At 37.5% G+C, this 26,932-nt stretch overlaps 1 protein-coding gene across 6 annotated transcripts in view; it reads right to left on the bottom strand.

Annotated features, from left to right (window-relative positions):
* Window positions 1-26,932, bottom strand: part of DMD (dystrophin) — a 2,143,628-nt gene that overhangs the window by 1,670,582 nt on the left and 446,114 nt on the right. For all 6 annotated transcript variants that reach the window (XM_033109718.1, XM_033109734.1, XM_033109713.1 and 3 more), the window contains exon 3: window positions 909-1,001. In XM_033109718.1, the coding sequence (XP_032965609.1) occupies window positions 909-1,001 (93 nt within the window). The remainder of the gene's footprint in view (window positions 1-908; window positions 1,002-26,932) is intronic.

Here is a 26,932-nt window from a genome sequence, read left to right as displayed (position 1 = left end):
GTTAAATGTTCTTAGCACAATAAAAAATAAAGTAAACTTAAAAGGTCATTATGAGGGCCTGGCCCGGTGGCTCAGGCGGTTAGAGCTCCATGCTCCTAACTCCGAAGGCTGCCGGTTCGATTCCCACATGGGCCAGTGGGCTCTCAACCACAAGGTTGCCAGTTCAGTTCCTCGACTCCCACAAGGGATGGTGGGCTCTGCCCCCTGCAACTAAGATTGAACACGGCACCTTGAGCTGAGCTACCGCTCAGCTCCCGGATGGCTGCCGCTGAGCTCCCGAATGGCTCAGTTGGTTGGAGCGCATCCTCTCAACCACAAGGTTGCCGGTTCAATTCCTCAAATCCCACAAGGGATGGTGGGCTGTGCCCCCTGCAACTAGCAACGGGAACTGGAGCTGAGCTGAGCCCTCTACAACTAAGACTGAAAGGACAACTTGAAGCTGAATGGCACCCTCCACAACTAAGATTGAAAGGACAACAACTTGACTCTGGGAAAAAAAAAAAAGTCCTGGAAGTACACACTGTTCCCCAATAAAGTCCTGTACCCCTCCCTCCAATAAAAAAAATCTTAAAAATAAAACAAAATAAAAGGTCATTATGCATACAAGCCTTTATAAAAATACATTCAATAACAAAGATACCACATATTGAAAGCAAGTATCTATTAATTGACATAAATTATATTTTGAACATTTTCACTTTCTTGTTCTGCATGATAGACTATGCCAAAACAAAAATAATATTGTGCGACTGTTTTATTCAGGAATAGGTCCTATATTGCTAGTTAAATCGGTAATTGGTAAATTAGTGAATTTTACTAAGATCTCATAACAGTGCTATGCTGAGTTTGTTTCTGGTTTGAAATTCTCCCAAGGTGAATGTGAACTTCTTTATAAATAAGTCACGTACCAGTTTTTGCCCTGTCAGGCCTTCGAGAAGGTCTAGGAGGCGTCTCCCATCCTGCAGGTCACTGAAGAGGTTCTCTATGTGCTGCTTCCCAAACTGAAATATGAAATATACCCAGTTAAACAAAGCACGCGTCCAGTGATCCATTTCTATAGTTATGCCTTTGAAAATTTAAAACTATGTTTAAGAATATTTAATGTATGTAATTCTTGTTTGTTTTTCTTTTTTCTTTCTTTTTCTTTTTTTTTTTTTTTATGGAGGGTGCAGCTCACAGTGGCCCATGCAGGGATAGAACCAGCAACCTTGGTGTTATCAGCACCAGGCTCTAACCAACTGAGCTAACCAGCCACCCCTGTATCTAACCCTTTATCTGCCAAGGGTGATGGATGAAAAGAGAATCTCCAAGTAAGAAACAAACAAACAAACAAACAAAAAAAACAATATACGATCTTTATTATGTCAAATCTATTACATTTTTTTAGGGTTGGATTTCTGTAGCTTAATTGATCAATGTTTTTCAATGAGGTTTCTATGAAGGAGAGAAAAGATGTTTAAAATATCAGGCAGTTGGGCGTGGTGGAGGTAAACACAAAAAGAAACAAAGACATTATACAATTTGCCCTGGATAGCTGCGTAAAATTTAACTGTTTTGTGTACTTGGAAATATAATATGTAATCATAGAGGGTTCACCATCTTTCATCCTGTAAAACAAGTTTTCTCTGCATATATATTTTGCATGCTGCCTCAGAATGATACATTCTCATATAACATGGCTCAAATTTTAGAAAGTTCTGATTTACATTGAGTTGAAATTGGCCAGTGAAAGCTTTTCATCTTTTTTCTTCAGTTCCCTACTTGAGAATTATACTGAGAGAAAAAAATAGCCACTAATAACATGTAACATTTTGAAGTATAATAACTACTCATGAGAAACACTCTGCTAAACGAACAGATCTTATAATCATTATGACATTTCTTTGAGGTTACCATTAATATACTCATCTTACAGATGAAACAAAGAGGTAAAACATGTGGCTCTTTGTCTTAAGACTAGAAGGTGGTCAAGCCAAGATTCTAACAAAGATCTGTCTAACTCTTGAGTCCTTGTTCTTTCTATTTTATCTTGCTGCTTCATTAGCCATTTCCTCCTTCCATCTGATTATCTTTCAAATATTTTATTTCTTCGGCCATGCCCCCAAATATTTTCTTTTTCTGGTTTAAAACTTACAATCCCTTCATATGAAATTATTCACAACTCTTCCATCACCCGTGTTATCTAGAAAGCCCTAATTTGTCAGTGACAGATATTTACTGAGCACCAATGAACCTGAACTTGGTACTAGAGCACATGCTGGTAAATCAGACAGACATAACCCCAACCCTTGTGGATCTTTGTGTGCAGCAGGGAAAAGAAATAGTACTAAAAGGTAATACTACACAGAAACAGAAAAAGGGATCCAGGAGTATATAACTGTGAGAACTCCCATAGTCTGAGGATCAGGAAATACTTTCTCCAAAATATCAGGTGATAGGTCTAACATTAGCCTTTGGGTGATTGGGCTCTTTTCATCCACTCCTTTGATCTCATACAAACATTGCATCTCACACAGGTCAGGAAAATGGAGAAGAGCCCTGGTTGGTTTCCAGGTAAAAGGCAAACCTGAAGCTTCCAAGATTAAAGACACAGGATTCGGGCTCTCCCAATAGCCAGGTAGCCATATTTATGACAAGTCCAGTCAATGTCTAGGTATTTCACTTAAGGAGAACACTCGACCCTGGCAAAAAAAATCCACCAGCCCCTCTCTGTCCACCTTTGGGAATCGAGCCACATATGTGCTTTGACAAAGATAACTCCAAGATATTCTTTTGAAATTCTACTCAAATAGTTCTGCTTAAAACTCCACAGCTAAAAGAAAACAACAGAAAACACTAACAGGCTGGAATTTTTTTAAAGGACCTTTACTATCTATAATGTACAAGTAAATCTTAAAACAACAATGCCATTTTCATGAAAATTTAAGGAAAGCTTTCTACTAATAAGTAAAGGAAATGAATGTATGTCTTATAGTAATTCTGTCAAGAATTTCATATATAACCTCGAATAACTTGGCATTTGGGAGTAATATTAAGGTTTTATTTCCACATTGGTTGAAGGTCTATAATGCCTTGAAAATGCTATTTTGGTTTTACACTTTTTCAAGAGCAAAATTTTACAGATGCTCTTGAGAAGTGTGTAGATTTGAAACTTATTGACAAAAAGAATATTGCACACTGAGATGTGTCAAGTTTTGAAGAAAATAAAAGTAGCTGACAGAAATACTTGTTCTTATTGAAAAATATATGTCTAGATAGATAGATAGATAGATAGATAGATAGATAGATAGATAGATAGATAGGTTGTGGGTGGCAAAACGTTCATTCAAGGAAAAGAGCGGAGACAGGGAAAGAGGTAAATCTTCGGGTACAAGAAAAAGCTCGAACCCCGAGGCCATAGGGATCATCAAGCATCCAAGACACGAGGACCAGAAAGCTTATGATTTTGGGAGAGGAGTCTAAAAAAAGGTCATTAAAGCAAACAGGATCTTGCTTTAATCCAAACTTATACACACAGACCCAGTATTTTATAATTCTCCCTTTGAAACTGGAATCAAACAAAATGGAGAGGGAATAAAGGATTGCAGGCTAGTCAGAGGCCTCCAGGCACATCTAGTTGGAGGACCTAAAAAGCAGAGAGGTGACAGAGAAAAAGACAGTTCCTGGTATCATAGATAACTTTGAAAACTCACGGAATCAATGATATATTCAAGTATCACAACTGAAATCCAATTTCTACTTGTTATATCCACGACATTCTCTAGTAGAGTGCTTCTCAGAATGTTCCACCCAAGCATCCTTCCAGCAGATGAGATTGAATGAATTTATCCCAGAGTCTAGCAGCGTAAATTACACAGTGACTACAGGTTCAAAATGTCTATGAAAGCACTTGTTTTAAGTTAAGAATTCATGGAGATTGTGCATTCTTCTCTTAATATATGTCAGTTTTAACTTAAAAGTAATTTCAAGTATTTTTGAGTGAAATTTCTCCTATGATCTAATTAAAATGAAACTGATGCTTAATGAAATGTCCGGTATTTAGCTTGCAACTTTGTGTAACTTGAGGTGCTCAGTTTTATTCCTGCTATACTATGAATATCCTAGGGATAGCAAACGTCTCATTTCTCTTGGCTTGTTTTCCTGTCTTTCCTAGATTCAACTCCTCATTCCACAGCATTATAGATATGAGTACACGTTTCAGAGGCAGAAATAGCTGACTTGTGAACTCGTCTCCTGTTCATTAGCTGTGCTGTCTCCGGCAAATGACTTACCCTTTCTGAGCTACAATTTACTCTTTAGTAAAATAGGGACTGAAATCATACCATGTCAGAGCACTCTACTGAGGATTAAATGAAACAGGGCAGGTGTGTTGTACCAACTTGTTTATAGTGGGCACTCAATAAATACGGATGGTTTCTATGTTTTCTTCTATTATTCCTTGCCTTCTCTTTCTTTGACCAAAATCCACAAGTAAGTAAAATTAGAGTACAATATTGAATCTACCACAAAGTACAGAGATCACATACAATGTGTTTTTCTCATAGTTTGGTACCCATGTAAGAGTGAAAGTCAGGGAAGGAAGATGTCACTCCACATTCAGTTACTAATACTGACCAATGTGGATGGCACAGGGGAAATACTCAGAAGTTTCAAGTGCTTTTTCATTTTTCTTGTTCTTTTGGTTATTTTTAATTAAATCTTCTTTTATTTTCCTCCCTTTTCATCTTCCACAACCACATGTCTTTTTGTTGCAAGTGACATTTTATGTCATGAAAACAGTAATATTTCCTTAAAATCCCCTATCTGTAATGGCTTTCTTTTCAAGTATGTGAAAATTATTTTGCAAAACACACAAAACATTAAACCCTCTTTGGGCCATATAACCCTGTGGCTTTCTGTCTTCAATCCTTTCATGACTAATATTTTCTTTAAACAATGAACTTTTGATATTACTCAGAAGTTTCCTGCATTCACTAATATATTGGCTTCTTCCTTGCTAACCCAAATAACAAGATGAAAGGATCATAAAATGAGAAAACAATCCTTCCAGATCATTGTCAGTATGATATAAAGAAATAGAGAATTTCTTTATATCTTTATATACACAATGTTCAAAAAGAAAGTCGGGCAGATTGATTGCTAAGTGGCATAAACAAAGTAAAAAAAAATTGAAAACGGGACAGAAATGCATTTGTGAAAATATTTAAATAGCTTCTGACTCCTCAGAGTTATGTCAATATTCTAAGCTGAAAAAAACTGAGAGATCAATACAATGTTCCATAGACGGTAAAGAGCACAGGAATAATTGAGCATGGCCTTCTGGTTACAGAAAGGTCAGGCTTTAGATATCTCTGTTGCTCAGAAAGTCCAGACACTTCTCTGTGATTACAAATCTTTACATACTAGAAACCCAAAAGCCCTAGAACTACCAAAAAGGAGGTCAAAATTGATTCAACACTTATTGGTGAATGCTGGTGACCGGCTCCCATAAAAATAATGCAATCCATTGTAATAAAAATAGGCAGTTTTCATATAATCGTTTTATTTTTTTTTAAATTAAATTCATTGGGGTGACAAATGCTAGTAAAATTACACAGGTTTCAAGGGCATATTTCTATAATACATCATCTATAAATCCCATTGTGTGTTCACCACCCAGAGTCAGCTCTCCTTCCATCACCATATATTTGATTCCCTTTACCCTCTTCTACCATTTCCCCTCCCCCCTTACCCTCTGCTAACCATTAAACTATTGTCTGTGTCTATGACTTTTTGCTTATTTGTTTGTTTTGTGCCTTTGTTGCTTTCAGTTTCATATCCCACATATGAGTGAAGTCATATATTTCTCAACTTTTTCTGTCTGACTTTTTTCACTTAGCATAATAATCTCAAGATCCATCCATGTTGTAACAAAGAGCAGTATTTTGTCTTTTCTTATGCAGAGTAGTATTCCATTGTGTATATATACCACATCTTCTTTATCCATTCATCTATCGAAGGATACTTTGCTTGTTTCCATGTCTTGGCCACCGTAAATAAAGCTGCAATGAACATTGGAACACATGTATTTTTTTTTTAAATAACTTTTATTGAGGTGTAATTTATATACAATAAAATATTACACCTTGAAAGTATTTGACGGGTTTTGACAAAGTATGTAATCATATAATATGCCCATATAATCACTGCCATGATCTAGATATAGACGAATCTTGTCATCTTGTCCCTTCTGCTCCTTCCCAGTCAATTCGCAACCCCTACCATAGACTCAAGTAGCCACTCATCTTTTTATTCCAGTAGAATGGGTTTGTGTTTTTTTTTTGTTTTTTGGGTTTTTTTTTTATATTTATTATTTTTTAAATAACGTTTTTTAAATATTTATAAAACATAATCACTAGGACCCAATGTGTATGTTATACTATCAAGTACATGAGAAAAGTTTCGACCAGATTGCATATCAGAAATTTCAACAGGAGCCACAACAATAGTTACTGGAAATCAAGTCATTCTCTGTAAATGGTCTATTATAAACCCAAAAGTAAAGTGTCCTTCAACGAAAGTGGACATGGTTTCTTGTCTGATCAGGTCTATCTTTAACACACTTTATAATAAGGCTAAGTTCTTAACCTAGGCCTGAGTTTTCTCATGTGTCAATTAGATAAGTCAATACGAATTCAATTACCAGGTATTCTGAAACAAAAATTAGTAAAATTATGGTAAGCAATTTTCTATCTTGTATTTCTAGACATAATCTTAATATAATTCTTTTAAACAAATAGTTCTTTTAAACTATGTGGAAACCTTCAAACCATAATTGTAACTAATTTTCTTGTACCATGTTTAATTACTTTCTATAAATTTAAGATTCTGAAAGTTAAATTCAATTTTTCTTTTGAATCACATAGGTTTGGAATTTAAGATTGAGACAGCCAGTGATGGAAATGGAGAATGAGTACATCCTCTCCCTTAGTGGCTTTTGTGACAGAAAAAGCACAGCATAAGGTTTGTAACACAAAGCACTTCATTTCAAAGGCATCTAAATAAACTCTGATTCTTCAAAAAGAAAAAAAAATACTAGAGAAATGCCAACAATTAGCAATTAGCTCCAGGCAAAATGTAGAGGGAGAAAGAACTATTCAGTCTTGTTCAGATCCAGTAGGAGGAGACCTTATAGCCAAAGGTCATCATCCTTTAATTCATAAATGTAAGTTTTATTTATAAAATTAACATTCTGATAATTTCTCAATTACACTGCAGTGGAATTGTGTGCAGACAATTATGTGACAAGACACAGCCTCTTCCTAATCATTCCCTACCCCTATCCAGTATGAAGTCAGCCTTGAAGTATTCATTCTCTCTTCATCCATGCCCATGAGAAGGGTCTGCCAAATCAAGGGAACAGGAGACATACAGAAAGGACAAAAGTCACACAGGACAGAATAGGTAAATAAGAACTTCTGTCCCTGCTATACCTCTGTTTCCTTCTAATAGTTTGAACCCTATGAAAAATTTAATTCTGCAGTCAAATACGGTCAAATATTGGCAATGTCATATGACTCAATGTCATATATTATAAAGACGTAATAAACGTTGAGTGCTTAGTTTACGTCAACTATAAAATCTGTGCACTGCACCTGGGCTATTTTAATTAATTCTCACAACAATCAATTAAAATCATTCCCATTTTACAGATGATAAAACTGAGGTACAGAGAACATAAGTAACTTGACTAATGTCACACTGCATATAAGTGGTAGATATGAATCCAAACTTAGGCGATCTATTTCCAGATGTCTTAACCGTTCTCTACGTTGTAACTCCTGTTTCAGCTGGGCTTCTTTGACTATAACACTATTCAGGGTCAGAGTCAGATAAGTTTTACTTCTGTATTTCATAATCTCTTTCAGTAAATTAAAGATAATTTAACTAATTTATTCTTTTTCTTTCCCCTGAGGTTTTTGAAGGTCAGATACAATTATACAGCCTACAAACAAAATTGCTTCTAATTTTAAGTTGAATTTGTAATTGACGGATAATACTACAGTGATAATTCTACATACTCATGTGTACATTAGGAAAATTCTTCAACGTCCTAAATTTTCATTGTTACATCACTCTTTTTGGAGAGTTTATTAACTCCTTCAGGAGTCTAGTATAACAGGCAGTGAATTCCTCAATAAAACTAATAAATACTGCTCCAGAGACCCAAACACATTTTTTAAATGCAAAATTCACTCTGAGGTATATGGAAAATCTGGCTTTTGAATGTTAATTAAATTAAAATACACAAGTAATCCCTCGCACGAAAAACCCAGAAGGCTATAAATCAAAATAAAACAAATATAATCCTTAAAGTTCAGGAGGATTAAATGAAACAGTAAATAGGAGGAAAAGTTTTCCTCATGCATTTAGTGCAGTTATTTCTTGAGGGATCCACTCAATCACGCCAGTTACTTATTGGAAAGTCATCCATGTGAGATTCATGTTAAAAAAGATAGAATCTGGTGCCAAATAGGCTTTTATTTAACTGCAGTTCTAACTTTTCCCAACTGTGTGAACTTGGATAAATTATTTAGTAATTTAGTTATTTTTCTCATATGTCAAAGGAAGGGGATAGCTAAACTGCTCAACTAAATTTAATAGATATTATTCACATGTTTTATATTGTGCCAGGCAGGCACTGGGAATAACTGAGAAGATAAAAGTTAAAAAAAATATATTGCCACTGTTTTTCCAGCTTCAGTCAGTTTAGGAAAGAGGTATGCATTTAAGCCAATATAATTATAGCACTCACTGTGTTATAATCCTGTCAATGGTGCTGGTATAACTACAGTGCTAGCACAAATAAAAGAGATGTCACCTTCACTTGAGAGAATAATAGAAGTAGAAATCCTTGAACTGAATTTACAAGGTTGAATCGGAAATCAACAGCTAGATGTGGAAAGAGGAAGAGAATGCCAAGTAGAGGGACACTTCAGATACTAAGGATCAGATAAATTGAATTGCATGAATTAGTCAAGAACCTGATACATTAGTTCTTGGAGCACAGGGTACATGGAAAGATAGGAGATGATGAGACTTGAGATGTGTGAGAGACCACAGCAGAGAGGACATGGTCTGCCACCCGAAGGAGCTTGGACAAACATCTACTGGTCTTTTGTTTTCATTCTTTTGAACTTGGTATCTAATTTTGAAGTTTTTACTATATTTTTCCCATTACTATTTAGACAGATGTTTTTAAGGTAGTTAGTATTGTTTAGGAAAGACCAATATTGGCATTGTTTAGAGACTAATTTTCAAGTCTTAAGAATTTGAGAGAACTGGATGGCTGGTTCGCTCAGTGGTTAGAGCGCAGTGCTCATAACACCAAGGTCACCAGTTCGATTCCCACATGGGTCAGTAGGAAACAACGGCTTGGGTTTGCAGCTGAGCTGCTGGTGGGTGGCTGGTTGGATCAGCGCTTAGAGCACAGTGCTCAGAACACCAAGGTCGCCGGTTCAATTCCCACATGGGCCAGTAAGCTGCGCTCCCCACAATTAGATTGAAAACAACAACTTGACATGGAGCTGATGGGTCCTGGAAAAACACACTGTTCCTCAATATTCCCCAATAAAAAAAAAAAAATAAAACAAAATAAAGTAAAATAAAGAATTTGAGAGAACTATTCTTGTGTGGAAATATTACATGGCAAGGAGCAACTGCCCTAAATTGTAAATACAAGCTTCTTTAAAATCTTAAGCAGTTATCTATCTTTCCATCTGAACCCGTTTTGGTGGAAGCAGAAGTCACCATCTATGGTAGGTTAACCACAAAACTGGGCCAAATATTTCATTCTTTCCTGAAGCCATGCCCTTTGCAATTGGACTTCGCTCCTCCTCTCATGAACAGGTAGTCTCTATTCCCCTGCCTCTGGAATCTGGGTTGGCTGTTGCCTTGTTTTTGCCAATTGAATGCAGTGGAAAAGAAGGTGTTCCACCCCAAATGTGGGCCTCACAATGGCTTGAACACTTTTGCTCTCTTATTTATAGCTCCACCTACACCAAAAGAACGTGCTTGAACCAGAGAGCTGGAAGATGGTGCATGAAACACGTTGCCCCAGTAGTCCCAGATGAGGTCAACCCAGACTGGCTAACAAACAGACATGTGGGAGAGCTCAGCCAAGACCAGCAAAGGCACCTAGTCAACCCACACCTAACTACAGCCACATGAATAATCCTAGCAGGGAGCTGCAAAACTACCTGGCTAATCTGAAGATTGGAAAGAATAAGAAATGGTTGCTGTTTTAACTGAATGAGTTTCAAGGTATCTTGTTACACAGCAATAGCTAACTGATACATGTCTATACATGAATATTTGTTTCTACATAGGAAAAAGATGTCTGAAAACTTAAACTGTACTGTAAAAGTGGACAAATTATTTATGAAATGTTTTTTTAAAAGAGCCTTTGGAATTTTTGTGAAAAGGAACTTCAAGCTAGAAAACATGATTTTATTGCTGAAATTGAACATGGGCAAAAAGCTAGATATTTGACTCAATGAATTATCTGGAAAAGAGCAGAGTCAATATATTCTATTCAGCTCCTCAAAACCATCTTGCACGAAAAAAAAAGTAATAACAAATTCCTATTGTTTTTAATTCTCAGCTTCAATAATGGAACAAAAATGTTCCAGAAATGGAAAAATATAAAAAGATCATAGTGCCAACCTTAAAAGATTTCTAAAGCTATATTCAATAAAATGTGATTTCTTAACTCTTCAGTGATACTTACATATATTATAAATACAACAAAGATTGTATTTCTTGGTCAACATTTTCATTTGAAGTTGACTTGGGTCTTATGAAAAGTTTTTTTAAAAAGGTAGACTTCTTTTTCTCCTACTGTCTAGATTTTTACTCTGTTGTCACTTTAGATAAAAATTCCTGTTTATCTAATTTTCTTTATTGTAAGCTCTAATTTCCAGTGGTTTATCATTCAGACATTTTAAAAAAAAAAAAACACAGTGAATCAAAAAGAATTCTCTGTGAATTAAACTGTCATTTTCAGTTAGTGTTTCCAGAATAATACATTTTTAAATAAATTAAGCTGAATAGCAATCAAAGGGAAGTAGTTAGGTTTGACATTTTTTTTCTTCACAGCGATCATGAGAAATATTTTAAATCATCTTGTAAATTAATTAGAAAATCTTAATAGGGACCTGTTTATTTCAAAAATAGGAAAAATTACTTTAATAACTTTTTTAATATAAATTTTTGCTAGGACTTTTCTATTATTGCTAGAACTTTTTCATTATTCTATTTACCACCACTGAACTAATTGTAAAAGGTGCCTAATTCAATAATTCATCTTTAACACCACCAAACATCTGTTAATTGTAAAACATTGCTGTGCAGAGTTTTATTTCATGAAAATGGTGACTTCTCAAAAACATTATCAAGCAAAAAGGAAATTGAAATTATCTTGTTTTAAAAATATACCATATTTGCCCCAAAATAAGACTGGGTCTCATATTAATTTTTGCTCCAAAAGATGCATTAGGGCGTATTTTCAGGGGATGTCTTATTTTTTCATGTACAACAATCTACATTTATTCAAATACAGTCATGTCATATTCTTCTGGAACATCGTCATAACGTACTAAATACATCTGTCTGGCTGACAATCTTAACTGGGACTTATTTTGGGGGTAGGTCTTATTTTTGGGGAAACACGGTAATAATTACCAGATTTGTTTTTTTAAAAAATACCAAATACTTATCCACTTTTTAAAAGGTTGGCGCTCACTCACTTGGCTGAATGACCTATATTTTGGCCTCTTAAATGTAAATATTACTGCATTAACAATCTTTTATTGAACCTAAACTGTAAGATCTGAGATGGAGTTCTAACTCTAAAAATGGAAAAATAAAATATTCATTTTAAGTGGTTGGTTTTAAAAATGGTTTCTTCTGATTTTAAAACCAGTAAAGGTAGTTTGTGAGAAAAAAAAAGTGATGTACAGAAAAATAATGCAAAGGAAAAAAAGATATAATCTTACCACTCGTGTGTCAACATGTTGGGTTTTTTGCAGACATTTTTCTATTCATATGCAAGCACTTTTTTCCAGACTTGAACTGTCTTACATTTCTAGTCTTTCTCTTCCTCTTCCTCTTTTCATCCTCCTTCTTGACACTCTATTCTCCTCCTTCATCAACATAAGTGCCACTTTTGAGTGTTTCTTAATTAAATTGAAATGTTCTAAGAATGTTATGTACAGCATCAAACTTCTTCTGTTGGTATTAGAAATGAATTAATGAGGAAGACATTGTTTCCACCTTTTTAAAGATGAGGATATTAAGACTCAGAGTCCCAAGTAAATTTAAATTGCCCAAGGTATTTAAACTCAGATTCAAATCCATCCTCTCTGACTCTGTAGCTTTATCCTACCCCACTGTCCCTTTTTCCGTTTGTTGATTTTATTGAACCTCCTATGATACACATTTCCCTGCATAATTAAACAAAATCTTTAAAATTGTATTTTGAAAAAAAAGACACATGATGAAACCTGCATGCTTGTTCTATTAAAAATAGACTCTCTTGTGTTATCCTCCCAACTACGGTCCCACTAAGGGTTCAGTCATATTTATCTTAGACTGTACTATCAGGGCTAAAAGCTAAAATACGCCCATGTCTAAATCAAAGAGGATGGAAAAGACGGTCTTCAAATCTAACCAATTTGGGAGTTTGCAAATCATAGTCAACCCTCTTGAGTATTTACCATTATGGAGCATTGGGAATTATCGTTCTTCATCTTATGGAATATACTTAGCATAGTATGAACATTTTGGAGAACAAAGATTTAGAAGCTTATTGATCAAAAAAGCCTATTCTTTGATATTGATTTTCTTCAACTTTTGATAATTCAGCCTATTTACTATTTTATCCTTGATATAAGTGGGTGGGGATTCCATGAAAGAATAGATCAATAGGAATTGATTCGTTAATGCAGGTATAGGGAAAAAACTGTTATCTGCTTTCATTCACAAAACAAGCATCATCCTGTATAATAACACTTCAATTAGTACCAACAACCTGCTATAACCCAATCCTTACAACTCCTTAGAGATACTTAAAAATATACATGATCATTAAAATGGACTTCCCTTCCCTTCGTGTATTCTTTAGTGACTAAAACCAATTTGACCACAAATTAATCTTTGAAAAATAACTGGGCTTAACATGGGAAAAACAGCCATGTTAAAGTGTTATAGTCTTCTGTATTTTTCTGCATGATCCATCATGAGTGGGTGAAGAATAGCAGTTCTAGTTTCAAGGATAAATACTTGTTCAACTGATATATAACAGGTAACACATATCAATAATAAACAGAATGAAAAACAAAACAATGCAGAACCATAACACCTACACTTTTACAAAACCTAATGGCAGTCATAAATGGCACAGCTGGTCAACAGCTAATACATAAGAGATGAAACTATCATAAGAGTACCAGGCACCACAGTGAACAAAATTGCCAGATGGAACCAATCAATACCAAAGTCCGTCGCCAGGGTTTTTTGTTGTTTTTCGTTTGTTTGCTTGCTTGCTTGCTTGTTTGATGCTTTGAAGATTCTTCATACCATATCCTATCATGATTAAAATGTCCTTCCCTCACTTCCTTGCTGTAAACTTCAATGTCAGCCCTGGATAGAACCAGCCTCCCTCAGTCTGCAATCTTCTTTCCGTATTTTCATTCCTTTGTATCTTGGTCTAATTTTATTCTTGCCTTCAAAATAGTCCATCTTCTAACTCTTTCCTCAGTGTCTTCAGAAATGCTAAAGTATTTTGAAAAGTGGCCTTCATGTCCTCAGTCTCAGCTACTCCATCACAAGCTGTCCTTACTTCGAAATTAATCTTTATTTTCATTTACTTGAAATCATTACAGGTTAAAAGCTCGTCCCCTTTACTCCCTTGCTGTGGCTTGCGTGTTTGTGTGCCCCCAAAATTCATATGTTGAAATGCTAACACCCAAGGTGCTGGTAATAGGAGTAGAGCCTTTGGGAGGTGCTTAAGTTATGAGGGTGGAGCCCTCATGAATGGAATTAGCACCCTTATAAAAGAGGCCCCACAGAGCTCCCTCGCCCCTTACACCACATGAGGATACAACGAGAAGTTGTCAGTCTGCAACCTGGAAGAAGACCTTCACCTGAACCTGACAATGCAGGCATCCTGACCTTGGACTTCTAACCTCCAGAATTGTGAGAAATAAATTTCTGAGGCATATAAGCCACCCAATTTCCAGTATTTTGTTACAGCAGCCTGAAGAGACTACGACATCCCTCATATTTAAGATCATGTGAAAGGTTAATATTTTGACATATTAGCTGGTGCTTTTCCCCCATTCTTGGAATCTATGTACCTGTACTTCCCTAAGTGTAAGTTTGTAACTATGAAAATGCAAAGAAAAAGACACCAAAGCTTAAATATTGTGTTTCTTAGTAACATCTGAAATCTATGGCAAAGGTCAGAGCTGTGCATTTGGAAATCCCCAGTATATTAAGTACCAGTGACATTATCTATACTATAAATAAGAATTGGGAAAACTGTGTGATGATATAGAAGCAGTTTCCCTCAGCCCAAAGGAGATAAAGTTTAATGGCTGGGAAAAGGAGAGGATTGAAATGGATTGTAGTAAAACAAAGAGCCATGAATGTGTTTCTGAGAGGAAATGCATCATCCCACTCCTGCTTTGAGATCAAATCCCAGAAACCAAAGATAACGTTGGGTAAAATACTAGAGCTGAGTGGACCTGTGCCTGGCTTGTGAGATGACCCAGGAGGTTGAAGCCAATCAGAGATCTCCCCCACATCTCTATAGCACCAATGCAATAGAATAGGCAATGGATGAGTCAGGTGTGAAAGCAAAGGAAACTGAAGGGATGCTTCTCTGCACTTTGAGGCATCCCTAAATTGGTACGCAAAGGACCCAGAAAAAGACATGATAGCTGAGGGCTTAACAGGTCAGCAATCATCTCTGGTGTTTATTTAAACATAGAGACCAAAAGGCAAGAGCAGGCAGCATGAATTCATTGTATCAGCAGACAACTCCAAGTGAGGATGACTAAGGACCTGTTACCTGTGATAACTGGATGTCATATAAGGCCCTTGAAACTTAGAGGTTAATACGCCATCATGACCAACATGCTGCTGACCATTATAATAATCAATGCCTTTACCTCACAGCTCTTTTACCTGCTAAATTCCAATGGCTTTGATCATCCCCTTGCATCTATACACATACCCAGTCCATGCTTCTGCATCCACCTTGAATTATTCTACCTCAGGGACCACAAACGGTGAATTACTCCCTCTAACCACACTCTACTATTCTTGAACCCTCTCTCACCATTTTAAAATTCAACAAAAATGTATTGAGTGTCGACAATATGACATCACATGAGGTTTAGGTGGATAATGATTTCATTTCTACATTTCTGGAGCTTACTGTCTCCCCAAGGAGATGAACAACAAAAAAGTAAATAAATAAATATAAAAATACAGATTATGAGATTCCAAATGCTAAGACAAAAGTAGTAATCTAAAAGACAATTACAGGGCCATGCTACGTGGAGAAGAAGTCTTTGCTGAGGAGGTGACAGTCAAGGTAAGATCTGAAGCATGACATAGAGCTAGACTCTTAAAGAAGGGGGGTGGGAATAGAATTACAGATAGAGGGAATAGCACACACAAGGAAAAATAGAAAGAGTGGTGCCAAATGAAGTTACTGGCCAAAGAGGAATAAGGGCTAAGCCATGGTACAGATGTTTTCCTAAATGCAATGGAAAGGTTCTGATGGGTTTTAAGTAGAGGAGGGAGATGATCTAAAGTGCATTTTATAAAGATCTCTCTGGTTGTCATGAAAAGATATGAAGGATGGCAGGAGAGGCAACGGAGAAGCTCTAGTGCTTCCACCCACTGGGTTTAAACTCTTACTTTAGTTGTAGCTATGACCTCATCATCAGTTGAATCTCCGTATCTCCCTCAACTATTCATCATATCTGCCTTATCAGTTATCAGTCTGGATTTCATCCAGTCCCCTAGTTTTTAGTTTCCTTTCTGAGTCCTGTATTCTTGCTGAAGTGGTCATATAACCCTGCCCTCTGGATCTTCAGGATACATGCCATTCCATTACATAATCTTTCTGGCTTCCTTCTAATTTCATGGGACTGTGTACCTCTCCCCCTTTTAAAAATTCATCCCTACCTGCGGGCTCTTGAAATTAGTGGCTACCAACCTCTGTGTGATTTTGATTCATTCTCTTCCCTCATCATTTATATATATATATATATATATATATATATATTTAGCAGGCAATATGCTTGAGTGGGAAAGAATCAACTTCTGAAACTGGGTATTCTCGACTCAGGGCTCTGTTTCTCAGATTTTAGTATGTTTCAGAACCACCTGGACAAACCTGTTAAAAAATGCACATTGCCAGGTGATTCTGATGCAGGCGTGAGGTGGATTACATTTTGAGAAACTATTCTACGCTCTGCTCTTCCACTGACTGTGTAACCTTGAGAATATCAAGGCATCTGTCTGAGCATTCATTCCTTATATGAAAATGAAGTGGGTTAAACTGGTTTTTCTCTAAGGACATTCTCAGCACTCACATTCCCCTAGTCTGTGTCTAGTGTCTAAAGAAAGCTAGGAGAACAGACGCAAACATAATGAAACTGTATAAGCTAAGAATAGCTACAACAAATTAGAAAACACTTATCCTTGGGCTTCCTAAAAGTAGAGAGAGAAATGAAATTATAGCATGTTATACAGTTGTTATCAAAGAAAAGGAAATGAATTTCATCCTAGCACTAAACTCTGAGAGGTTCTCAACCGAAGGCCCACAGGGGCAAGGTAAGGAGGTTCATGAATTCCAGGGGTCCCTGAACTTGGAGAGGAAAAATAAGTATATCTTTATTTGCTGTAATACCTAACAGAAATGTTTCATTTCCTTTCTCTATGATTTTAGGCAATTAAACATTATTAGCAGTACTTGAGATTTTGTCACAATTTATAATCATAGATTTTTTTAATATCGCATGACACCTGTTGCAAAGGTCTCTTTATATTGCTTAGATTTTTATGCTAAGCGAAATAAGTCAGACAGAAATAGTCAAGAACTATATGATATCACTGATATGTGGGATATAGAGGAACAAAGGAACAAGACAAACAAATGAAGAAACAAAAACTCATAGACACAGATAATAGTTTAGTGGTTACCAGAGTGTAAGAGGGTCGGGGGATGGTAGATGAGGGTAAGGGGGATCAAATATATGGTGATGGAAGGAGAACTGACTGGGTAGTGAACACACAATGTGATATATAGAAGATATATTACAGAATTGTACACCTGAAACCTATGTAACTTTACTAACCATTGTCACCCCAATAAAGTTTAATTTAAAAAAAGAAAGAAAGAGATGACGTCATAGGAATGGCGGCAGCAGGGCGCACTTTCTGAGTTCTCCTCCGGATCTTATTACAAACGGGACCTATAACCCATCAAAGAACTCTTTGCTCATCACACAGAACAGCTAAGAGACTCATGGAAGGATTACTTGAAGGTGCGCTAATTGGGCGAGCAGGGGAAGGAAGGAAGGGAGCGGAGTGAAAACGCGTAGCCCACGGCGGCATCCCGGCCGGCGGCGGCGGCGGCGGAGGCGGCAGCAGCGAAAACCGCGGTGGCACCCGCAGTTCCGGGCACGCACGGGATGCCAGGGCGGAGCGGAGAGCACAGAGACCAGGAGGTGGGCTATTTCCCTGCGTCCCACGGCTGATTTCTCCCGCCGGGAGGGCGGCTAGTGGGCCCTGGGGCGGACAAAGAACACAGACTCCATACCTGGGCCCCTCCCCCCCGCTCTTCCAATCCTACCTCCGTCCTTCCAGAGACTTAAACTGGCCCCTGAACTGAGGAGTAGTGTCAGATTACAGAGGAGCCGTAGTAGTGCTCAGGCTCTGGGAAGCCTGACAGACAGCTGGGAAGAGGCTGGGAAGAGTGTGATTTTGGCTGGGCTAGGAGAGAAGAGACTCCTCCACCCCCAGCCACCACCTTTTCTGGCCTGCGGGAAGAGTGTGACGCGCAGCTGGGCTGGGAGAGAGAAGACCCCTCCATCCCCAGCCCCCACCCTTTCTGGCCTGCCTAGGGCGGGGCAAGTGCAACTGCTGAGACACTCCCAGGGATCAGCAGTAAGGCAGGCGCAGCTCTGGGCTTTCAGCAGATCAGAAATCTCCCGCCCGCACCCCCCCATACACACACACACTGAAGACGTGCCCTAAGACTCAGGAATACTGGACACGGGGCTGGTGGTGCTACTCTCAGTGTGCATATGTGCAGGCAAGGGCAGAAACTGCACTGACTTTGTAAAAACTATCATCCAGACCCCTCAGGCCCACGCATTTAAATCTACAGTCCCAAAGTCACTCTGGGCACCAGGTGACCGGCTCTGCCTGAGCAATAAGCAGGGGGCTCTTTGGTACAGCAGAGGACAACCTGGACATTACTTGGTGGGCTTAAGCCAAGACTGGCGCTGCTTTTTGTTTTGCTTTGTTTTGTTTTGTTTTCCTTTGTCTTTATATCTTTGATATCTTTGCCTGTGTCGAGTGGGGGTTATCGGGTGTTTTTACTTGTGAATGTATTTGATTTTTTCTTTGTTGTTGTTGTTGCTGTTGTGCTTGGTGATTTGCTTTGTTCTGAAACTGCCCTACCAAGGCCCAGCTTAACAGGCACAAGATTCAACATATCCAGAGGTCAACTCCAGACCAAACCAGAGTACTACTCGGTTTGACCTACAAGTCACACACCCAGAGAGAATTCTCTGCAGGCACTAGAGCCCATAGAGGCCAAACCACATTTAAGTGGTCAACCCTCACGCAGCAGAACGCCCTGCGGTGGGCAGAGCCAAGTCTCACAACCAGTCAGCCTAGGAGTTAACCCCACCTACTCACAAGCAAAAAGCAATTAAAGATCTTCTTGAACAGGACAATATACACAACACAAGAGTCACCTTTGGAGCACACGCAGAGGAGAAGAACGAAGTAGTGCAAGTCAAATATAAAGGACACATACTACATAAGGTAACCTAGCAAGAACTAAGAACTCTAGGGGATCTACCAGATACTTTAAAGCAAACACAGAGAGTCAGCCAGAATGAGGAAACAAAGATACACGTCCCAAATAAAAGAACAGAAGAAACCTCCACAACTGGAACCAACTGAAGCAGAGGTAACCAACCTTTCAGAGACAGAGTTCAGAACACTGGTGATAAGAATGTTTAAGGAGCTTAGAGAAGACATAAAGAAGGATGTAGAAATCATAACGAACAACCAGTTAGAACTAAAGAACACAATTACCGAAATTAAGAACTCACTTGAAGGAATTACCAGCAGGCTAGATGAAGCAGAGGATCGAATCAGCGACTTAGAAGACAAGGTAGCAGAGATCACCCAAACGGAACAACAGAAAGAAAAAAGAATAAAAAACAATGAGGATGGCTTAAGAGACCTCTGGGATAACATCAAGCACAACAACATGTGCATCATAGGAATACCAGAATGTGAAGAGAGTAAGCAAGGGATTGAGAACATATTTGAAATAATAATGTCCGAAAACTTCCCCAACCTGATGAAGGAAACCAACATACAAGCCCAGGAAGTGCAGAGAGTTCCAACCAGGATAAACCCAAACAGGTCCACACCAAGACACATTATAGTTAAAATGGCAAAGCTTAAAGACAAAGAGAGAATCCTAAAAGCAGCAAGAGAAAGACAGAGGGTTACATACAAGGGAACTCCCATAAGACTATCAAATGATTTTTCTACAGAAACATTGAAGGCCAGGAGGGAGTGGCAGGAGATACTCAAAGTGATGGAAAACAAAGGCCTACAACCTAGATTGCTTTATCCAGCAAGGCTATCATTTAAAGTTGATGGAGAGATAAAGAGCTTTCCAGAAAAAAATAAGCTAAAGGATTTTATTACCACCAAGCCAGCATTGCAAGAAATACTTAAAGGACTTCTGTAAATAGAAGAAAGATGAAAACAACCTAACTACAAATTTAAAAATGGCAATAACTATGTACCTATCAATAATCACTTTAAATGTAAACGGATTAAATGCTCCAATCAAGAGACATAGGGTGCCTGACTGGATAAGAAAGCAAGACCCTTGTATATGCTGTATACAAGAGAATCACCTCAGAACAAAAGACACACACAGGCTGAAAGTGAAGGGTTGGAGTAAGATATTTCATGCAAATGGAAATGAGAAAAAAGCTGGAGTTGCAATACTTATATCTGACAAAATAGACTTTAAAATGAAGACCATATTAAAAGATAAAGATGGGCACTATATAATAATAAAGGGATCGATCCGACAAGAGGACATAACCCTAGTAAACATCTATGCACTCAACATAGGAGCACCTAGATATATAAAACAGGTACTGACTGACATAAAGACAGAGATCAACAGTAACACTATCATAGTAGGGGACTTCAACACACCTCTGACAAAAAGGGACAGGTCTTCCAGACAGAAAATCAATATGGAAACAACAGCCTTGATCAAGTGGGATTCATCCCTGGTATGCAAGGGTGGTTCAGCATCCGCAAATCAATTAATGTGATACACCACATTAACAAAATGAAAAATAAAAATCACATGATCATATCAATAGATGCAGAATAAGCATTTGATAAAATCCAACAGCCATTTATGATAAAAACCCTTAAGAAAGTGGGAATAGAGGGATTATATCTCAACATAATAAAGGCCATATATGACAAACCCACAGCTAACATCATACTCAATGGGGAAAAGCTAAAACCATTCTCCCTAAGATCAGGAACAAGGCAAGGTTGCCTACTATCTCCGCTTCTATTCAACATAGTGCTGGAAGTTCTAGCCACAGCAATCAGACAAGAAAAAGAAATAAAAGGCATCCAAGTTGGTAAGGAGGAAGTAAAATTATCATTATATGCCGATGATATGATACTATATATAGAGAACCCTAAAGACTCCACCAAGAAGTTATTAGAGCTGATAGATGAATTTAGTAAAGTAGCAGGATACAAAATTAATATTCAGAAATCAGTTGCATTTGTATATAGCAATAATAAAACATCAGAAGGAGAAATTAAAAAAACAATCCCATTTACAATTGCTCCAAAGACTATAAAATACCTGGGAATAAATTTAACCAAAGAAGTAAAAGATCGGTACTCAGAAAATTGTAAGACACTGAAGAAAGGAATGAAAGAAGATATAAATAGATGGAAACACATATCATGTTCATGGATAGGAAGAATTAATATAGTTAAAATGTCCATACTGCCTAAGGCAATATACATATTCAACGCAATTCCTATCAAACTACCAACGACGTTTTTCACAGAAATAGAACATATAATCCTAAAATGTATATGGGACCATAAAAGACCCCGTATAGCCTCAGCAATCTTGAGAAATAAGAACAAAGTGGGAGGTATAACAATACTTGACTTCAAATTATACTACAAGTCTACAGTAATCAAAACAGCATGGTACTGGCATAAAAACAGACACATAGATCAATGGAACAGAATAGAGAGTGCAGAAATAAATCCATGCCTATATGGCCATTTAATCTACGACAATGGAAGCAAGAATGTACGATGGGGTAAAGACAGTCTATTCAATAAATGGTGCTGGGAAACCTGGACAGACACGTGCAAAAAAATGAAGCTGGACCACCTCCTTATACCATATACAAAAATAAATTCAAAATGGCTTAAAGACTTAAATGTAAGATCTGAAACCATAAAATACCTAGAAGAAAATATAGGAAGAAACTTCTCAGACATTACCCGGAGTAAGATTTTTACTGATATATCCCCTCGTGCGAGGGAAGTAAGAGAAAAAATAAACATGTGGGATTATATCAAACTAAATAGTTTTTTCACAGCAAAGGAAACCATCAATAAAACAAGAAGGGATCCTACTGAATGGGAAAAGATATTTGCCAATGATATATCTGATAAGGGATTATTATCACAAATCTATGAAAAACTCACTCAACTCAACTCCAAAAAAACAAACGACCCAATTAAAAAATGGGCAGAGGACTTGCAGAGACATTTTTCTAAAAAGGACATACAGATGGCAAACAGACATATGAAGAAATGCTCAACCTCACTAACCATCAGAGAAATGCAAATAAAAACCACAATGAGATTCCACCTCACCCCGGTCAAAATGCCCATCATCAATAAATCAACAAACAACAAGTGCTGGCGCGGATGTGGAGAAAAGGGAACGCTTGTGCACTGTTGGTGGGATTACAGATTGGTGCAGCCACTATGGAAAACAGTATGGAGGTATCTCAAAAATCTGAAAATGGAACTACCCTATGATCCAGTAATTCCACTCCTAGGTATCTATCTGGAGAAATCCAAAACTCCAATTCAAAAATCTTTATGCACTCTTATGTTTATTGCAGCACTATACACAATAGCTAAGACATGGAAACAACCGAAATGCCCATCGGTAGATGACTGGATTAAGAAACTGTGGTACATTTATACAATGGAGTATTACGCAGCCATAAAGAAGAAAGAAATCTTACCATTTGCAACAACATGGATGGACCTAGAGAACATTATGTTAAGTGAAATAAGTCAGACAGAGAAAGATAAGTACCATATGATCTCACTTACATGCGGAATCTAAAGAAAAGAATAAGTGAATGAACTAATCAGAAACAGTTTTGGAGACAAAGAGGAAAAACTGAGGGTTGCTAGATGTGCGGGGGGGTGGGGGTAAGGGGGAAGGTGAGGGGATCAGAAAACAATCAGTAACCACAAGATGGCCACGGGGTTTGGAAAATTAATCTGGGGAACGTAATTTAGTGGTTACCAGAGGGTAAGGGGGGAGTGGGGTGGTAGATGAGGGTAAGGGGGATCAAATGTATGGTGATGGAAGGAGCTGACTCTGGGTGGTGAACACACAATGTAATTTATAGATGATGTGATACAGAATTGTACACCTGAAATCTATGTAATTTTACTAACAATTGTCACCCCAATAAATTAAAAAAAAAAAAGAAAACTCACCTTTTCTGGTTATTAAACATAATTAATATTAAATGTTAAATAGACATAAAGAAAGAAAGAAAGAAAGAAAGAAAGAAAGAAAGAAAGAAAGAAAGAAAGAAAGAAAGAAAGAAAGAAAGAAAGAAAGAAAGAAAGAAAGAAAGAAAGAAAGGAAAGAGAAAGAAGGAAGGAAGGAAGGAAGGAAGGAAGGAAGGAAGGAAGGAAGGAAGGAAGGAAGGAAGGAAATGACTATGGCCATTAAACCCTCTTCTACTCTTGTTAATGCATTGAAAAAGAATCCTATATATTAGTATGCTGCAAATTTATTTAATATTTGATAATTGCAATTGGTTTTCTTTGAAACTTTATGTACTTCATATTACATACTTGTATTTTTATTTATTTATTTTTTTTTATTGGGGAACAGTGTATTTTTCCAGGACTCATCAGCTCCAAGTCGTCCTTCAATTTAGTTGTGGAGGGCGCAACTCACTGGTCCATGTGGGAATTGAACCGGCAATCTTGTTAAGAGCTTGGGCCCTAATCAACTGAGCCATCCGGCCGCCCCTACATACTTGTATTTTAACACAGTATTCTTAAGAAGTCCACAGGATTCACCAGACAGCTTGAGGTATCCATAGGACAAAAAAGTTTACAAATCTCCCCCGTCTTTGTGTATTTTCCCGTTTTTCAGTGATGGAAAACAAATGGGCTTTTTTGTATGAAGGATGTTAATATGGGTTTTAGAGGGGAACACTGTTACATGTAGTTTTTCTTCAGCTTCTTAATATCACTTCAGAAGTTTTGTCAAACAATTGAAATACACTACCTACAAAGAAAATATCCGTTTATTCAATTTATGAATGCAATGTGAAATACTTAAAGTGGTATATTACTTTGTAAACCGAGAACAAGTGTTATTCAAAGGACTTAAAAGTTACTGCTTTAAAAATTGGAGATGTATAGCCCCACCAGGTGTTGTAATCTAAACTTGAAAACACAAGAAGAACTTTAATAAGTTAAAATAATCCTGCTCTATAGTCTTTCTTTTTTTTTCTTTTTTCGTTTTTTTAGTGATACTGTATAAAGAGTGCTAAGTGTGGGACTGAGCCAATCAGCCTGCATTCAAATTTTAATCTAGAACTGAGGAAGGAGGTCAATATCTTAGTTTGTTGTTTGAGTCTTTTTACTTACTAGCATTGTGAACTTGGAAAAGTCACCTAACTTTAGAGAGCCTCAATTTGCCCATCTGAAAAATGGAGATGAGAGTACATACCTCACATCTTTGTTATGTAAAGTCAATCATCCACATAAAGTACTTAGCACTGAGCCTGGTATACAATAAGTACTCAAAAATGTCAGCTCTTTTTATTGTTATTATTATTACATAATTATCTGATGATGAAGATGAAGATGGTGAGGATGATGAGTTAGGATGTGTGCCTTCCCAAACTTTACAATGGACTGGAGCTCCTTACAATGATAAACAATTATATAAAACCCAAATATAACACATGTTGATAATGAAATAAAAAAATAAAAAGTAATGGATAATAAATCTATATGGCAAACTCCTGGATGAAGAAAGCTGCAGGAATTCGTCTCCAGACCAAGCAATGTATTCTCTGGCATCCAGAAAACCAGGCAAACACAATGGTTTGTGTCACTTTCTTAATCTGGAGAAGCATTTTTTAAAGGTATGTTCCATGAAGAAATATCCTGAGCTACTCTTTGTTTAAAAACACGTGTTCAGTATTCAAATAATTTAGGAATATGTTGTGTTATGGACTGAATGTTTGTGCCACACCCCCCAAGATTCATATGTCAAAATCCTAATCACCAATTGTGTATTAGGAGATTTGGCCTCTGGGGGTCATTAAATTATAAGGACGGAGCCCTCAGGAATAGGATTATTGTCTTTATAAATGAGACCCCAAAAAGATCCCTCACTCTTCTGCCATGTGAGGGCACAGCAATGAGAAAGCCATCTATAAACCAGGAAGCAGGCCTTCACCAGACACCGAATCTGCTTCCACCTTGATCTTGGACTTCCAGCCTCTGTAACTGTGAGAAATCGATTTCTGTTGTTTTTAAGCCACCCAGTCTCTGGTGTTCCTTTATAGCAGCTCGAACAGGCTAGGACACTCTGCACATTCTAAGCTTTCTTTAACACTCCCTGTGTAATGATAGTTTTTCAACTAGTATAGCCAAAACAATTAGTATTTCCAAAAAGATGTGACCATGAAAATCTTTTCTACATAGTACCTATTTATATCCCAGAGACTTCATCTTTTCAACATGACTTGGGAAATATTTGTAGAAAGCATAATTATTTATCAATTAGACAAATCATCAAACTTCTTTTTACTGGTCTTACCTATGAAATAAGTGTATCATCGAGGTCTTTGCTAAAGTGGAGTTAATTAATATAATAAATGATATTATCTATGAGAGTTTTTATAATAAATACAAAACTATTTGAAGTGCTGTAAGGCAAATAAATCCACAGGAACATAGAGTGAGTCTACTCTGATGATCTGAATAATCAAATATTCCTTAAACTCTTTTTTTTTTTAAGGTTTTTTATTGGGGAAGGGGTACAGGACCTTATTTGGGAACAGTGTGTACTTCCAGGACTTTTTTTTTCCCAAGTCAAGTTGTTGTCCTTTCAGTCTTAGATGTGGAGGGCGCAGCTCAGCTCCAGGTCCAGTTGCTGTTGTTAGTTGCAGGGGGCACAGCCCACCATCCTTTGTGGGAGTTGAACCGGCAACCCTGTGGCCGAGAGGATGCACTCCAACCAAATGCACTCCAACCAACTGAGCCATCTGGGAGCTCAGCAGCAGCTCAGCTCAAGATGCTGTGTTCAATCTTAGTTGCAGGGGAAGAGCCCACCATCCCTTGTGGGACTGGAGGAATTGAACTGGCAACCTTGTGGTTGAGAGCCCACTGGCCCATGTGGGAATCGAACCGGCAGCCTTCGGAGTTAGGAACATGGAGCTCCAACCGCCTGAGCCACTGGGCCGGCCCTCAAGTGTTCCTTAAACCTGAGTTTCTCAACATTCATTTGTATAGAAAACATCGGAGAATGTTGGTAAAGTGCAGAATCTGGTTCTAGGTCTGCGGTGGGGCCTAAAAATCGATGCTACTCGACTGCAGATGACAATTTGAGTTGCAAGGCCTCAGTCTGTTCTTTACTTATAATAACTTTCATAGCCAATTTTTTAAGTTTACTGGGATATCATTGGTTAGTAAAATCACATGGGTTTCAAGTGTACAATTCTATAATACATCATCTATATATTGCATTGTGTGTTCACCATCTAGAGTCAGTTCTCCTTCCCTCTATATATATCCACCATATATTTCACCCCCTTTTCCCTCTTTTACCATCCCCTCTTTACCCTCTGGTAAGCACTATTGTCTGTGTCTTTGTTTGTCTTAACAGAAAATGTCAAGAACCATATGATTTCACTCATATGTGGGATATAAAACTGAAAGCAACAAAGGCACAAGACAGCCAATTTTCAAATCAATAACAAAGAAAACTTATCAGAAAGTATCTTCAGACACTGTCTCACAAAAAAGCAGATAAGCTCTTTATATGTCTTTTTCTTAAATCATCCTTCACCCATTGCTTAGGGCAGCACATTGCAGCAGAGTTCAATTTTACAGGGAGCTAAACTAAGACACCTGGAGTAAGTTGTTTTCTGATGTTTCTGCTTGATACAGAGTTTGAACTTAGAAAATGTGGAGAAATAAATGCTCAGCATGAACCTTGAACTCTCTACCATCAATTGTACCCTGCCAGGCTGAATCACTTTCCTGT

Source organism: Rhinolophus ferrumequinum, chromosome X (genome assembly GCF_004115265.2).
Source record: "Rhinolophus ferrumequinum isolate MPI-CBG mRhiFer1 chromosome X, mRhiFer1_v1.p, whole genome shotgun sequence".
Taxonomy (NCBI): Eukaryota; Metazoa; Chordata; class Mammalia; order Chiroptera; family Rhinolophidae; genus Rhinolophus; species Rhinolophus ferrumequinum.
Note: the sequence above shows the minus strand (reverse complement) of the source record. Positions and strands in the feature narration are given on the sequence as shown.